We start from the raw sequence: 17935 nt of genomic DNA, 5'->3' as shown, positions 1-17935 counted from the left end.
AAATACTTAATATCTGTATCAGTATAATATGTTTTACTCAATACTTTGAATGTAACACCATTTAAATACTTAATAACTGTATCAGTATAATATGTTTTACTCAATACTTTGAATGCAATACCATTGAAATACTTAATAACTGTATCAGTCTAATATGTTTTACTCAATACTTTGAAAGCAACACCATTTAAATACTTAATAACTGTATCAGTATATGTTTTACTCAATACTTTGAATGCAACACCATTTAAATACTTAATAACTGTATCAGTCTAATATGTTTTACTCCATACTTTGAATGCAACACCATTTAAATACTTAATAACTGTATCAGTCTAATATGTTTTACTCAATACTTTGAAAGCAACACCATTTAAATACTTAATAACTGTATCAGTATATGTTTTACTCAATACTTTGAATGTAACACCATTGAAATACTTAATAACTGTATCAGTCTAATATGTTTTACTCAATACTTTGAATGCAACACCATTTAAATACTTAATAACTGTATCAGTCTAATATGTTTTACTCAATACTTTGAATGCAACACCATTGAAATACTTAATAACTGTATCAGTCTAATATGTTTTACTCAATACTTTGAATGCAACACCATTGAAATACTTAATAACTGTACCAGTCTAATATGTTTTACTCAATACTTTGAATGTAACACCATTTAAATACTTAATAACTGTATCAGTCTAATATGTTTTACTCAATACTTTGAATGCAACACCATTGAAATTCAATAAAATCGAAAAAGATTTATTGAATAAAATTCAATAAATCGATTCACATAAAACAGTTTAGCAAAAATCCTTATGCCGATGATATTAGTGTCGCTCCGCCCGAAGGAGAACGCAAAATATAGGAAAAATCCTGATGTTGACAGCATTAAAGTCTCTAGAGTCTTAAAGTCCAAAGAGAGAGAAAAATATTAGTATCGTTTCATTGTAAAAGGGTTAAATTTATTGTCCCTTCTCACAATTGCACTTCAATTACACAATTATGTGAAATTGCACATGATTGCATTTGTGTGCAATTCATAAGCACACACATTTGTGTGCGTTTTACACAATTTGAGCATTGTGCAAATTTTCAATTAGCGCATTGTGTGTAATTGAAAATTTCGCACAATATATCAATTATAATGGTAAAATTAAAGTTTATTTTTTTGTGTTTCACCTATTATTTTTGTTTTGCTTATCAAAAAAATAAAACAAATCAGCCAAAACATAAAAAAAGGCCTTTCGCATCCAGAAACATCTTTCGTGAGTTGGAGCTATATTTCTACGAAAAGTCGCTCGATAACCAGGAGTTTTCATTTGTTGGGTTTTTCGTAAATAGAGGTTCCACTATATTCTATTCGGCTCATGGAATTTTGATGCTGTCTGCATCAACTCCGCTTAAAAGCTAATAATTTAATTGGTGATTGCGGTCCATCTAAAAGTTTAACTCACTTTAATTTATGGTATATTTGTTTCATATTCGTTACATTTTGCTATAACACAAAATCTATCCGTGTAATAGCCACTATTGATGGTAAGACAAATGGCGGTAGTTACTTGTAATTGCCCTGGCGAGCTTACCAATCAACTGTGAGTTGTATACTTTTTCCGTAGCTTGTAACTTCGTAGCGTATTGGCTGCCTCTCGATAAAGTCTTTCTTTCTAGGATAAAGACTACTTGTAGCTACAGTGTTCATCATTGTTTTCAAATTAGAATTTGTGTTGCAGTAATTGTTTGTAATATCACAAATATAGTGCTATTTAATATAGAAATAATAGACATATGAAGATATTTAATATAGAAATAATTGAAATATGGTGATATTTAAATAAATTATAATAAAAAATGCTACATCTTAAAGTGAAAGTGATTGCTGTTTGTGAATAAACAAAAGCACCTTTCAATGGTGTCAGTCACAGAGTATTTTCGGTTAGTTATCCTCACAGAATGATGATGGTCATGAAAATTAATGTAACCAACCTAATTTTCAACTGAATATTTGGCAAGGTTTAAATCAAGTGATAAAGATCTCTTTGGCTGATTAATTGATCTAGTTTGTAATGAAATCTGTATGTTTTTGAGGCTTTTGTGAGACACAAGCATGAATGTTGACTGAATATTCTGGACTAAGATGTATTTTCTGTAATTACTAGCATGATTAAGAACTGCAAGAGTCAAGAAGAGCTTGAGGAGCTCTCTACCAGAGGACAAGAGTTGCTCACTATGATTGAGGAAAACAGCAAGCCCTCTGTTGCTGCCATTATGGGATCATGTCTTGGTGGAGGCCTTGAGGTGAGCACCACCAAACTCTTGTTGTATATCCTCAAGGTTGGCTCCATTTAAACCAATGGTTTAAACTGAGCAGTTTAAACCAGCCGAAAAACCGGTTTTTATGGTTTTTCCATTATTTTTTGTGAAAAACATAATATTTTAAGCTCCTAGTGGTTCATGTGCGGTAGAAATGCAACTATATGTCATTATCAGCTGTGAAAGTGTATTTAAGACACAGTTGTAAAGTGATGGCAGAGCTCAAGTTGAAACTACATGAAATCCTAGCCCAACAATGAACTAGTGAATTTCATTTTCAATTGGTTTTATCAAGTGATATAATGATCTCTTTGCTGATGAAATATAAAAACCATGTGAAATATACTAATCCAATCATCGTCTCTAATAATGAATGAATACTTTCTCAAGTCTGGCCGGTGAAAAAGGATTGCTTATAACTAGAAATTAAAACAATAAAATCCTTTTGGGCAAAAGCTTCAAGTTTGCAAACTAATATTTCATTTATTGGGCACAAGCCAAAGTAGTTGTACTGTTAGAATTCAGTTTATCAAGTTTTTGTGTTTTGAAAAGTTATGTCTCAAATTTCAAACATGCATCGCTAACAGAATCCTGTTTGGCAGTTTTTCACTCAAACTGCAAAAGGCAAAAGTTTTAAGGCAAAATGTAATAGGTGTGCGGTCGTAATGCGAGGTCCCACAGATAGGCTTAAAGCTCACGTAGCAAAATGTCAAGCTGAAAACACCAATTTAGACAGTGATGCTGGCATTCAGGTGATAGAAGTTGAGTCATCTGCCACAGCTCCAAACACTAGCAATGCATCTGCATTATGCTCTGCTCTACACTACCACACGACTTATCACTTGGATTAAAATTTCTACTTATACATAGAGCTGTATGTAAAATATTCACTTTATGTGATAAGATTTCTGCTCTGTATTTTATCGATCATGTTTGATTAAAGACTCATTCCGAAATTTTCATGTTTTTTCTCTTTTTTTCCCATAACAGCTCCCACAGTACCATCTTTAACAGATGATTTCACATATGTATGTTCAATACTCAATCATGCAGCTATAGTAAGTGATGTTAATTAGACTTAAAATAGCAAAAAAACCTTGGTAAAATTATAAAAACCATAAAAACCGGTTTAAACAAAAAAATCCTGATTTTTTCATAAAAACTGTGGTTTTTTCCAACCTTGTACAGCCTTGAGGTGAGCACCACCAAGCGCTCAACAAGTTAGTTTTGACACCAGACATCGCTAAGTATTCACGGTCTTGACAAGCTGAGAGTTACAAAGTTATCCTATTGAAGATGAGTCTAGTTACCGGACATCCCTGCATATAAGCCTATCTCGCTTATAAGCCGACCCTAGAAAAACAGCCCTGAATCAGGGAAGTTTTAAGAACTCTCATATAAGCCGATCTTATAAATCGTAAAACGTCGTACGTATCTATCAGGGCATTGGTTGCGAAAATTGAGCGACTTTGGCGAGCTTAGTACAAAACGTTTCTGATTGGTGAGTAGTTATGTAATTAGTCGATCGTGCCTCTGTTTAATCGAAAGGAAACAATCATCTGTTTGCGTTGAGCCAATGGAAAACATGTTTGCATCTCACGCTGATCTTAGTTTCACTTTTCAAAAGCACATTTTCATAGCGATTTGTTCTATGCAATGATCAGAGGAATTTGAGCTTTGTAGGTTTTATAAATTGTAGATCAATGGATTTCCGATGATTATTTGTTGGGTAATAGTAGTAGTGGCAGTGAGTATTTATTTTTAACCCTTTGAACCCTGATGGGCCTGTTTTCTGGCATTGCGTAGGGTGTGTCAGAAACCCTAACGGCCGGAATTTGGGCATTCATATGGCTCTGTTTACAAAAGCTGTTTCTAAGTAACGGCACGAACCAATCAAATTAATTTTTGCACAAAATGTTAGACCAGAAGTTTCACTTGAATTTGTAACAGTTTTCAAATATCTTTATCTAACTCCTTCGTTATAATAAAAAAATTTATATGAACGATAACGCAAAAAAATTGATACGATTTGTTCGTTGGTCATAAATGATTGTGATGCTAATGAAAAATTTTGGATACTAACTATAATTTTGCAGTATATTTGGAGTCATGAAATGATGATGAACATGTGCTCGATTGATACGATACTACTGTAAATGTTTTTACGAGTTTTTAAAATCGTACGACCCTTTATAGTTTTAACCCAAATAATGGTGAAGTACTGTTTTTTTTGTATGATGACATTTGCTGTGGGTTGGCCGACTTTTTTTTGGTGTTTTACCAAATTTCATTGTATTATGAGCACATTTAGATATATTTAATAAAACTTTAAAAACTTTGGATCATTAGACAAATGGCCCAGGGTATTTGACGCATTGACATGAACAGCCAGGGTTAAAAGGGTTAACAGTAATAAAAAAACGCTGTAAGCTATAGTGATAGTGGTCACTCGTCTGACCTGTAACATGCCATTCCACCATGATTGTATGAAGAGAATAAATTTTATGCTAATTAATTTGGTCAAATGTTATGACAACTTATATGCGCCAATGTCCAATATGTTGTTTACCGAATATTTGTCTCCATAAAAATTTGTTTGGGAGTGAGTTAATTATAGCGGTAGCCATTATTGTTATGTTTTACTTTTATTAATAAAGTTGAGCCAATAAAGATTTAGGTTGTACTTGTTAAAATTAAGTTATCATGTCATTTCCTTTGCTTTCAATCAGAGTCACTCGCCTATAAACTGGTCCTCTAAGTTTTGTAGGAGGTTTTGTTTTGTATACGTTATATACATTATATACATTATATACATTATATAGGAGGTATACATTGTAGGTGCGTCTACTGTACAGTAAACGCTCCTATAGCGTAAATAATTTGTTCCAGGAATGTTTACGTTTTAGGGATTGTACGTTATGAAAACCAGAAAATATATACATGTAAATTGCCTCCGTTCTAAGATCTTTCCAAACTCACCCCTTTGGCGATGCAAAAAGGTTAAAACAATACATAGTATTTTAATTTGTTGGCTGTTCTGTAACTGCAGTATTATTGGTTTTCAGTGACCACTTTTCTCCTTTTTCATATTACTTTCACATGTTTTATGGTCTATGATAGCGGTAATTTTATAAGTTTAATGGATCACACATCTTTGACATCTTTATGATGATTTGTTCATTTTCTCTAGACATCAAGGTCTATAATAAAGCACCACAAAAGTAAATTTTTACTGTAACAATGTCTGTGATACTTGTTAGTTCGAGTGGAGTTCGAAGATACTCCACATTGTGACATTCCAATTGGTAGATCGACATTTTAAGGCCAGCTACAAGAATATCATTGTTTAAATCGAATTTGAGAACTTGCACCGACTTAACGCTTCATATGATATGGAATTTTTTACATTGCAGGAAGCAAAAACTTTGCATAAATTCTTTTCGTTATCTGAAATTTACGTTATAGGAGGTATAAGTTATAAAAGTGGCTGTATTTAGAACTAGTCATGTATATTTAGACTACTTTCATGCACATTTTGTCTTCTAGAACTGCACACATAACAAACTAATGGTTGGGTTTTGTCTTAACTTAGTAAAATCTCACAAAATGTGGTCTGTATATTTCAAATACCCGTACAACAGGTCTTCTATGTATTCCTTCTACACAGGTGGCACTTGCGGCGCATTACAGGATTGCTGTGAACGACAAACAGACAGCTCTCAGTCTACCAGAAGTACAGCTCGGTCTATTGCCTGGTGCGGGCGGCACACAGCGTCTTCCTAAGCTCGTCTCTGTACCCACAGCGCTTGACATGGCCCTTACGGGTAAACAAATCAAACCTGTGAAAGCAAAGAAAATGGGATTGATTAATGCTACAATAGAACCTCTTGGTAAGCAGCACTTGCATTTAATTCACTTGCCGCCTTAGGTGCCGCCTTAGGTGCCGCCTTAGGTGCCTGGGCTTCATTTGAGATGTAACCTTTACCACTACTGGTGCCAGTGCAGGTCCCACTGAAGCTTGTGAGTATATTGACACTAGAATAAAAAATCAGCCACAAAAATTTCATCAGAAACCGTTTATCTTCATAATACAAAAATGTTTTATCTATTTGCTTTAGATGTTCTATTAGGCCAGAAAACTTCCATTATAATTCGGTAAATGCTGGTGGTTGGTTCTCTAAAACTTCTTGAAAGAGCGCCGGATATGATATCAGTACATTTTAGACATCCTTCCCTTATTAAATGATGAATGAGCACTGGATATGATATCAGTACATTTTAGACATCCTTCCCTTATTAAATGATGAATGAGCACTGGATATGATATCAGTACATTTTAGACATCCTTCCTTTATTAAATGATGAATGAGCACTGGATATGATATCAGTACATTTTAGACATCCTTCCCTTATTAAATGATGAATGAGCACTGGATATGATATCAGTACATTTTAGACATCCTTCCCTTATTAAATGATGAATGAGCACTGGATATGATATCAGTACATTTTAGACATCCTTCCCTTATTAAATGATGAATGAGCACTGGATATGATATCAGTACATTTTAGACATCCTTCCCTTATTACATGATGAATGAGCACTGGATATGATATCAGTACATTTTAGACATCCTTCCCTTATTAAATGATGAATGAGCACTGGATATGATATCAGTACATTTTAGACATCCTTCCCTTATTAAATGATGCACTAGTTTGTTTCTTCACCTTAGGTTTTGTAAGCTTTTTCTGTACCCATGTATCCTTTATACTTGAATAGAGGTGTATCCAGTTCGACCTTTATACTTGAATAGAGGTGTTCAAAAGCTCTGGTGAAAATATATTATTTAATACAAGCTGACAATGCATTCGTGTGGTGTGGCTACCTATAGCATATTCATAACATAGTTATGGCTTGACAATCTATAACACGTTTGGAATACAGTTATAGCTTTACCACCTGTGATAGGTTTGGAATACAGGTATAGCCGGACCACGTGTAGAGGCTCAGGCTCGTACACACTATCGCTCAAATCGACGGTTAGCGATGCGATAGACCTCAACGATGGGCCGCGACATCATTTTGCGATGGGCGGCCAACGCAATTGTTGCTAGCAACGATGCGATAGACTTTCAACATGTTGAACTTTGACACCGATGATCGCAACTGTCTGCATCTTGATTGGCTGTTTGTGGACGGCATCGGATCCAATTTCGACTGATGTGAAGATCAATGTCAAGGTCATTTCGCAAGCATGGCGAAGAAGTATGCACGCAATCTCAGTTTTATTGCGCAAGGTGATGTTTGACAGTTCTGAAATCAGTCCCGTTATTGTTGACATTGGTGGGCTTTCTTTACAACTTCACAGAATCACTATCATTGTAATATGGTTTTACATCCGATGCGTGTCACCATAATTTGTTACTATCGCTTACTAGTTAGCCGTGAACAATAGTTGTAAAATATTTATAGCAGGAGTCAAGGTGTTCACAAACGTAGCACAAGCATTTTGACCTTATTCTTGGGATAAGCTGCCTTACTCTTGTGTATAAACTGCCTTGTTATTAGGTACAAACTGCTTTGTTCTTGGGTATAAACTGCCTTGTTGTTAGGTATAAACTGCCTTACCCTTGGGTATAAACTGTCTTATTCTTGGGTATAAACTGCCGTATTTTTGGGTATAAATTGTCTTATTCTTGGATATAAACTGTCTCATTCTTGGGTATAAACTGTCTTATTCTTGGGTATAAACTGTCTTATTCTTGGGTATAAACTGTTTTATTCTTGGGTATAAACTGTTTTATTCTTGGGTATAAACTGCCTTATTCTTGGGTATAAACTGCCTTATTCTTGGGTATAAACTGCCGTATTCTTTAACTACTTCTCAACTATCTTAGTATGATTATATTTTGCTGTAAGATTAAAACCAGCTAATTTGGAAATTGAACTCTTGGTAGAACTGCTGTCTTGCAGTAATTTGGTGCATTTAGTATCTTTATAAATGTTTCATCCACAGTTAAAGTTGTACTTGTACTTGTACTGATTGTAGCTGATCATATTTCAGTTTTTCCACGAGCTACTGTTTTTTTCATTTTGAAGTATTAATTTGAACTGTTTTACGCTTGTTCCCAGTTGGCTATTAATTGACCGTATCGTTAGTTGTCCTCACTTTGTTTTACCTGCTGATCATCATAATATATGCAGGGCCTGGCCTGAAACCAGCCAATATCAGAACGCTGGAGTATCTTCGGGAGATTGCCATTCAGACAGCGAAAGGTCTTACAAATGGAACGGTGAAAAAACAGCCCCGTAAACGTAACGCCGCAGACAAGGTAGTGAAGCTAGGTCGAAAACGAATGGGATTAAGCAGATAGAGCATGTTTTATGTCAGCTACGTAAAGTAGTGAAATGTTAAACGTAATATACAGTTATATGTTAAACAGATACTACAGCTAAATGGGAAACACATATCCTACTACAATCATACGTTGACCGATGTTGCAGTTATATGTTAAACAGATACTACAGTTAGATGTAAAATGTTGACTTGCAACAAAATTCACATTACAGTTATTTGGTATCAAAAGATTCACCATGTCTTACTTTGCTGTGTTGTAGGTGCAAAATATGTGAAAATGTGATTACAAGCTCATAAAAGCTCAAAAACGAACAATTAATCGTCGCCATCATGCAACTGCTGTAGATTAGAATCCCTTTCCATAATGGCTCAAATGGGACGTAGATGAACACGATGGCTTGTTTACATTTTCATGCAACCTCATTCGTCTAAGTATTTTCACAAATATACTTCACACATTCAATAAAACCATGTTTATTGTTCATACGCGTCTATTTCATCATCATTGGAATGCTGTCATTTCAAGCACTGATATCTCAAAACCCGCTGTAAAAGTTTGTTTGATTTATCAACATTAGCTCAAAGGAGTGCATATCATCCTCTGGTAAACATGGCGAGCCTGTCGGTCGCCTGTGATGGTAAAAAAATGCTGCAGAAATGTTCGCACTATTTGGCAGGAAGTATGGGTTACATGATCAGATTACGGTTAGATGATTAGACCAGGCTGAAACGAAACTGTAAAGTAGCGAGCATCTATATTTGATAAGGGCTCTTCGGTAAAACCCGAAGTGTTTGTCTTAAGCTACTTCTACGAGAAGTTTTATATTGAGCCTTTTATTGGCCTTTCAATTCACGTGATAACGTCACGTGTCAAAACAATAACCAAATGGATTGATTACATCAGAGACATAAACTGATTCCAATCTACGGCGGTTTCGTGATGGCGGGGATTAACTGTTCGTTTTTGAGCTTTTAAGATCTTGTAATCATATTTCCACATATTTTGCACCTACAACACAGCAGAGTAAGACATGGTGAGTCTTTTGATACCAAACAACTGTAATGTGAATTTTGTTGCAATTCATTCTTTAAACAGGTACTACAGCTTTATGTTAAAGAGATACCACAGTTATATGTCAAACAGATACCACAGTTATATGTCAAACAGATACCACAGTTATATGTCAAACAGATACCACAGTTATATGTTAAACAGCTACCACAGTTATATGTTAAACAGATACCACAGTTATATGTTAAACAGCTACCACAGTTATATGTTAAACAGATACCACAGTTATATGTCAAACTGATACCACAGTTATATGTTAAACAGCTACCACAGTTATATGTTAAACAGATACCACAGTTATATGCCAAACTGATACCACAGTTATATGTTAAACAGCTACTACAGTTATATGTTAAACTGATACCACAGTTATATGTTAAAGAGATACTACAGTTATATGTCAAACAGATACCACAGTTATATGTCAAACAGATACCACAGTTATATGTCAAACAGATACCACAGTTATATGTCAAACAGATACCACAGTTATATGTCAAACAGCTACCACAGTTATATGTCAAACAGATACCACAGTTATATGTCAAACAGCTACCACAGTTATATGTCAAACAGCTACTACAGTTATATGTCAAACAGATACTACAGTTATATGTTAAACAGCTACCACAGTTATATGTTAAAGAGATACTACAGTTATATGTTAAAGAGATACTACAGTTATATGTCAAACAGATACCACAGTTATATGTCAAACAGATACCACAGTTATATGTCAAACAGCTACCACAGTTATATGTCAAACAGCTACTACAGTTATATGTCAAACAGATACTACAGTTATATGTTAAACAGCTACCACAGTTATATGTTAAACAGCTACCACAGTTATATGTTAAACTGATACCACAGTTATATGTTAAACTGATACCACAGTTATATGTTAAACTGATACCACAGTTATATGTTAAACTGATACCACAGTTATATGTTAAACTGATACCACAGTTATATGTTAAACTGATACCACAGTTATATGTCAAACAGATACCACAGTTATATGTCAAACAGATACTACAGTTATATGTTAAACAGCTACCACAGTTATATGTTAAACAGATACCACAGTTATATGTTAAACAGATACCACAGTTATATGTTAAACAGCTACCACAGTTATATGTTAAACTGATACCACAGTTATATGTTAAACTGATACCACAGTTATATGTTAAACTGATACCACAGTTATATGTTAAACTGATACCACAGTTATATGTTAAACTGATACCACAGTTATATGTCAAACAGATACCACAGTTATATGTTAAACAGCTACCACAGTTATATGTTAAACTGATACCACAGTTATATGTTAAACTGATACCACAGTTATATGTTAAACAGATATTACAGTTAGATTTTAAACAGATACTAATGTTATATGTTGAACAGATACTTCTGTTATATGTTGAACAGATACTTCTGTTATATGTTAAACATATATTACAGTCATATGTTAAACAGATACGACTGTTATATATTAAAGAAATACTACAGTTACAAATGAGTAGGACAATTGAAAGGGACGTGTGCACTCACGCTATAAATCCCAAGCCTATTCTTTAACTTGACAGGTAACAGACTGGATGCTTGGATATGAATTCGGTAGGAATTTTGTGTTTAACAAAGCCAAGACTACTGTTATGAAGCAGACGAATGGAAAGTACCCTGCGCCTCTCAAGATCATTGAGGTATTGATCAGTTTTGGATATTGAAAGTACCCTGCTCCTCTCAAGATCATGGATTTATTGATCAGTTTTGGATATTGAAAATGGTTCACTTGTCGAGCTACTCATTGCTGTTTTTCACACTAATCAAGCGTTCACAAAAAATCAAGGTGAACATCAACTTTCATTTTTCATTGCTCTCATTGTCTCTTGATGCTGCAGGTTTTTTGTTTATTTATTTATCATTTTTATTTGAATTTCTATAAAAATTACATTACTTGGTTCTGGTTAACCTGTGAGTTAAAATATGGTTGAACAGAAGCAAAAATGTTTTACATTGTGGATGTACTACTACAGTGAAGTCTGAATAATTCGAGCCTGAATAATTCAAATTTCTGCTTAATTCGAACATTTATGTGAGTCCTTGTCTCTCAATATCACTTACCATTGTAAATAGTCTGATTAATTCAAATTAACTCTTTCTAATTCAAAATAAAATATAGTAAAAGAGTAAGAATAAACGGAGCTAGTATTAGTCACAAGTACACTAGTATTAGTCACAATCACAGAATCAGTGCAACGGTTGTGACATATATTCCTTGGTGATTGTGAGAGGTGCGTCAATTAAATAGATCAAGCTCTAGATCGGCAGCTAACACATAACCTTGATAGAGCAAATTGCGCTACTAGTAAAGCCATATTTATTTTGCGAACTGGGAAAAAGTTTGGAAAAGGACTCACTGAACGGAAGGACTCACTGAACGAAAGGGCTCACTGAACGAGAGGACTCACTGAACGAAAGGACTCACTGAACGAAAGGACTCACTGAACGAAAGGACTCACTGAACCAAAGGATTCACTGAACCAAAGGACTCACTGAACCCAAGGACTCACTGAACGAAAGGACTCACTGAACCAAAGGATTCACTGAACCAAAGGACTCACTGAACCCAAGGACTCACTGAACGAAAGGACTCACTGAGCGAAAGGACTCACTGAACCCAAGGACTCACTGAACCAAAGGACTCACTGAACATAGGTTGTGAGCTATGACTATGCACCAAACCTGAGCAATAGTTGAACATTTACTTACCTTAGATCCAGAAGTGAATAATCAAAGGCTAATCAACAATCACAGTTCCAAGCCTTATTCAATGTTTTTCAAACATGTCTTCGGGAATTGAAAAAGAAATATAAAACAAAAACTTACCAGTAGAAGGTTGATATTATTAATAAAATTTAAAGAGTAAAACCAAGTGAGGAAAGGAAAACAAAAGAAAGAAACTTTCTAAATCTACAGTATCAACATGAATTAAGAATAAAGATGAGATTCTTTCTGCCAAGACCCTTAAATTCATTGAGTCTTCCGTTCAATAGGTCTATCTGTAAATCTTTTCTATGTGTACTTTACATTGAAATTAACAAATATGATCAATTAAATACAAACCTAGTTTGTATAATGATATATAAATTTAATATGTTACTACTTTATTATCTACTTATTAATATACTTTAATATATATATATATATATAAAACTGTGTTTGAACTATGTTTGAAACATAGTTTAATGTATACAAGTAAATAGATGAAGTAATCATAACAAATGTGTTTTAACTGTCGCTTTCTTTGCCTTTACGCTGAAGACAAGTGAATTTAGGTGTAAAACGGGTAATGCAGGGGCTCGGTAAAATATGTTTTATCTCAATTTTTCTATATTTTCTTCATTTAATCCCAAGGAAAGCGCAACTGCCTTCTTTCTATCACTGATATCACTTGCGCTAGCATTTGTGGGATCTATCGTTTTAGAAGTTATCAAGCACCTCTTAATATGAGTTTAATAATATGCAATCAAACCATGCATAGAAAAGCTGCATACATATGTAATGATTTATAAAACTTGAGTGTTCCAAGAGGCTACAAATGATGTATGTTGAAAATTACTTTGGTTCCTAAATGAGGTGTTACTCAAACTTCATTTTGTATGTCATAAGACTCATAGGTAAGGGTGATCATACATTGACGTTTCACCGCTCTCATAAGACTCATAGGTAAGGGTGATCATACATTGACGTTTCACCGCGCTCATAAGACTCATAGGTAAGGGTGATCATACATTGACGTTTCACCGCGCTCATAAGACTCATAGGTAAGGGTGATCATACATTGACGTTTCACCGCTCTCATAAGACTCATAGGTAAGGGTGATCATACATTGACGTTTCACCGCGCTCATAAGACTCATAGGTAAGGGTGACCATACATTGACGTTTCACCGCGCTCATAAGACTCATAGGTAAGGGTGATCATACATTGACGTTTCACCGCGCTCATAAGACTCATAGGTAAGGGTGATCATACATTGACGTTTCACCGCACTCATAAGACTCATAGGTAAGGGTGATCATACATTGACGTTTCACCGCTCTCATAAGACTCATAGGTAAGGGTGACCATACATTGACGTTTCACCACGCTCATAAGACTCATAGGTAAGGGTGATCATACATTGACGTTTCACCGCACTCATAAGACTCATAGGTAAGGGTGATCATACATTGACGTTTCACCGCACTCATAAGACTCATAGGTAAGGGTGATCATACATTGACGTTTCACCGCGCTCATAAGACTCATAGGTAAGGGTGATCATACATTGACGTTTCACCGCACTCATAAGACTCATAGGTAAGGGTGATCATACATTGACGTTTCACCGCTCTCATAAGACTCATAGGTAAGGGTGATCATACATTGACGTTTCACCGCTCTCATAAGACTCATAGGTAAGGGTGACCATACATTGACGTTTCACCGCGCTCATAAGACTCATAGGTAAGGGTGATCATACATTGACGTTTCACCGCGCTCATAAGACTCATAGGTATGGGTGACCATACATTGACGTTTCACCGCGCTCATAAGACTCATAGGTAAGGGTGATCATACATTGACGTTTCACCGCGCTCATAAGACTCATAGGTAAGGGTGATCATACATTGACGTTTCACCGCTCTCATAAGACTCATAGGTAAGGGTGACCATACATTGACGTTTCACCGCTCTCATAAGACTCATAGGTAAGGGTGATCATACATTGACGTTTCACCGCGCTCATAAGACTCATAGGTAAGGGTGATCATACATTGACGTTTCACCGCACTCATAAGACTCATAGGTAAGGGTGATCATACATTGACGTTTCACCGCACTCATAAGACTCATAGGTAAGGGTGATCATACATTGACGTTTCACCGCGCTCATAAGACTCATAGGTAAGGGTGATCATACATTGACGTTTCACCGCACTCATAAGACTCATAGGTAAGGGTGATCATACATTGACGTTTCACCACGCTCATAGGTAAGGGTGATCATACATTGACGTTTCACCGCTCTCATAAGACTCATAGGTAAGGGTGATCATACATTGACGTTTCACCGCTCTCATAAGACTCATAGGTAAGGGTGACCATACATTGACGTTTCACCGCGCTCATAAGACTCATAGGTAAGGGTGATCATACATTGACGTTTCACCGCGCTCATAAGACTCATAGGTAAGGGTGATCATACATTGACGTTTCACCGCTCTCATAAGACTCATAGGTAAGGGTGATCATACATTGACGTTTCACCGCGCTCATAAGACTCATAGGTAAGGGTGATCATACATTGACGTTTCACCGCTCTCATAAGACTCATAGGTAAGGGTGATCATACATTGACGTTTCACCGCTCTCATAAGACTCATAGGTAAGGGTGATCATACATTTACGTTTCACCGCTCTCATAAGACTCATAGGTAAGGGTGACCATACATTGACGTTTCACCGCGCTCATATTTTAAACTTGTCCTCAATAATACTTTTTTGGCTCTTCCCTCTACCAAGCCTTCATAGAAGCTGTTGTAATCAGTGGATTATCAGTTTCTCTCCTATTATACTTCCAAGGTTTCTCACCCTCTATTTTCTCAGACAGCTGATTTACAAATATTTTCCGTTGCCATCTTTTTTAGGCTTGTCTTGTCTGTTGAATGTGAGTCTTTGTCCCACATTCAAAAGAAATTTCTTAAACTAAACATTTAGAACTGCCAAGTGTACAAGATTATTAAAGTGGAAAGTCGTGGAAACTAAGAACATAAGATTCTGCTTTATTCTGTAGGTGATACGTACTGGACTTGAGAAAGGCCCCAAAATGGGATTCCCTGCCGAGGCTAAGGGCTTCGGAGAGCTTGGTGTAACTAATGAAAGCAAGTCATTGATAGGCTTATTCCAGGGCTCGACAGAAGCCAAGAAAAACAAATATGGCAAACCCAAGCATGACTACAAGTGAGTGACTTATACTATTTATATAAGCGAGTGAGTCAGGTTTGGAGTTGTGCGCCGAAGTTATCCTCACAGTTGAGCTCTTAAAAGAAGTAACTCCATGAATTGTGCAAACTCGTGAGCCGAAACCTTTGGATGACTAAAGAGCATATTTTCTTTTGTAATCATAATCCTAGTTCAGCTTTGACTTACCACATGTGTATCAGAATGGTTTTTTCAGTTGGTACATGAAAACAACTTGTAGAACCTTGTCGGTGCTGGGAGCTGGTTTAATGGGAGCAGGCATAGTACAGGTGAGCATAGACAAGGGTTACAAAGTGCTCATGAAGGATATGAATAAAGTTGGCCTTGCTAGAGGTCAAGACCAGATATACAAAGGGCTCGCCACTCAGGTGAAGAAGAAAAAGATTTCCAGGTTGGCCAGCATTACAAATTGTCAGCATTTCGTTAGTTCAACTCTTTCGCTACTACGAGCTGCGTAGAACGGCTCGGCAAAGCGTTTGTGTATATCCAAGAGCCACACGATGCGGCTTTAGTAGGCTGCATACAAATAGTTTCTGATTAGCGAGTAGTTAATTATTTAGCCTATAAATTAGCCTATCATATCTGTACTTAAATGAAAGGAAACAATTTTCAGCATTCATAGAGCTAATAGAAAATATGTTTACAACCTTCTCTTTGCAAAAACTTATTTTTTATCGCGATTTTTTCCTAGCTATGATCAGCCGTGTCAGACGCATTACAGCTACGAACCTTTGCTAATTTTAGATCCACGGGCCTTTGGGGGATTTTTATTAAACAATTGCATGCACTACTGAAAGTGATTATTTCTATTTTTATCAGTAATAATAATGCTAATAATGCTAATAATGCCTTAAGCTCTAATAATATTGATTAATTGATAAATCGTCCGACTCAGACATGCTCACATTCTTTTCGAAAATGACCAAAAAGTGACCGAGCTCTTTCCGCCATGCATTAGTGGTATGTTTATGGCATCATCTGATGCAAAATTTTATGTTAATTAATTTGGTATCAAAACATCTTTTGTAGACCTTGTGGTTCAAAAGTGATGGTGATTTGTGCGCGCCCATGCCACATATTAGATTTTATTAAATCTGTAATTATGTCCCGGCAAAGAAATTAATTTGGTTGTGAAAGAACTAATGTATTGTTGGTTTAGTGTATTTATGGCTTGGCGTATTTATGGCTTGGCGTATTTATAGCTTGGCGTATTTATAGCTTGGCGTATTTATAGCTTGGCGTATTTATAGCTTGGCGTATTTGTAGCTTGGCGTATTTATAGCTTGGCGTATTTATAGCTTGGCGTATTTATAGCTTGGCGTATTTATAGCTTGGCGTATTTATAGCTTGGCGTATTTATAGCTTGGCGTATTTATAGCTTGGCGTATCTATAGCTTGGCGTATCTATAGCTTGGCGTATCTATAGCTTGGCGTATCTATAGCTTGGCGTATCTATAGCTTGGCGTATCTATAGCTTGGCGTATCTATAGCTTGGCGTATCTATAGCTTGGCGTATCTATAGCTTGGCGTATCTATAGCTTGGCGTATCTATAGCTTGGCGTATCTATAGCTTGGCGTATCTATAGCTTGGCGTATCTATAGCTTGGCGTATCTATAGCTTGGCGTATCTATAGCTTGGCGTATCTATAGCTTGGCGTATCTATAGCTTGGCGTATCTATAGCTTGGCGTATCTATAGCTTGGCGTATCTATAGCTTGGCGTATCTATAGCTTGGCGTATCTATAGCTTGGCGTATCTATAGCTTGGCGTATCTATAGCTTGGCGTCTCTATAGCTTGGCGTCTCTATAGCTTGGCGTCTCTATAGCTTGGCGTCTCTATAGCTTGGCGTCTCTATAGCTTGGCGTCTCTATAGCTTGGCGTATCTATAGCTTGGCGTATCTATAGCTTGGCGTATCTATAGCTTGGCGTATCTATAGCTTGGCGTATCTATAGCTTGGCGTATCTATAGCTTGGCGTATCTATAGCTTGGCGTATCTATAGCTTGGCGTATCTATCGGTTTAGTGTCAGATGTTAGTGCATTAGGTTGCATGGTTTATTGTATTGTCTGTTCAGTGCATTTATAGTTTAGTGTGTTTAATCCAATCCTATCATCTTACATAATAATTTTTTT

General features: G+C 36.0%; 1 protein-coding gene across 1 annotated transcript in view; it reads left to right on the top strand.

The window, feature by feature from the left end:
* The window catches only part of LOC137388953 (trifunctional enzyme subunit alpha, mitochondrial-like), a 53580-nt gene that overhangs the window by 15133 nt on the left and 20512 nt on the right, over positions 1-17935 (top strand). Inside the window, exons 4-9 of the mRNA XM_068075463.1 lie at positions 2172-2310; positions 5993-6215; positions 8534-8661; positions 11358-11474; positions 15615-15781; positions 16023-16193. Of these exons, the coding sequence (XP_067931564.1) occupies positions 2172-2310; positions 5993-6215; positions 8534-8661; positions 11358-11474; positions 15615-15781; positions 16023-16193 (945 nt within the window). The remainder of the gene's footprint in view (positions 1-2171; positions 2311-5992; positions 6216-8533; positions 8662-11357; positions 11475-15614; positions 15782-16022; positions 16194-17935) is intronic.

Source organism: Watersipora subatra, chromosome 2 (assembly GCF_963576615.1).
Source record: "Watersipora subatra chromosome 2, tzWatSuba1.1, whole genome shotgun sequence".
Taxonomy (NCBI): Eukaryota; Metazoa; Bryozoa; class Gymnolaemata; order Cheilostomatida; family Watersiporidae; genus Watersipora; species Watersipora subatra.
Note: the sequence above shows the minus strand (reverse complement) of the source record. Positions and strands in the feature narration are given on the sequence as shown.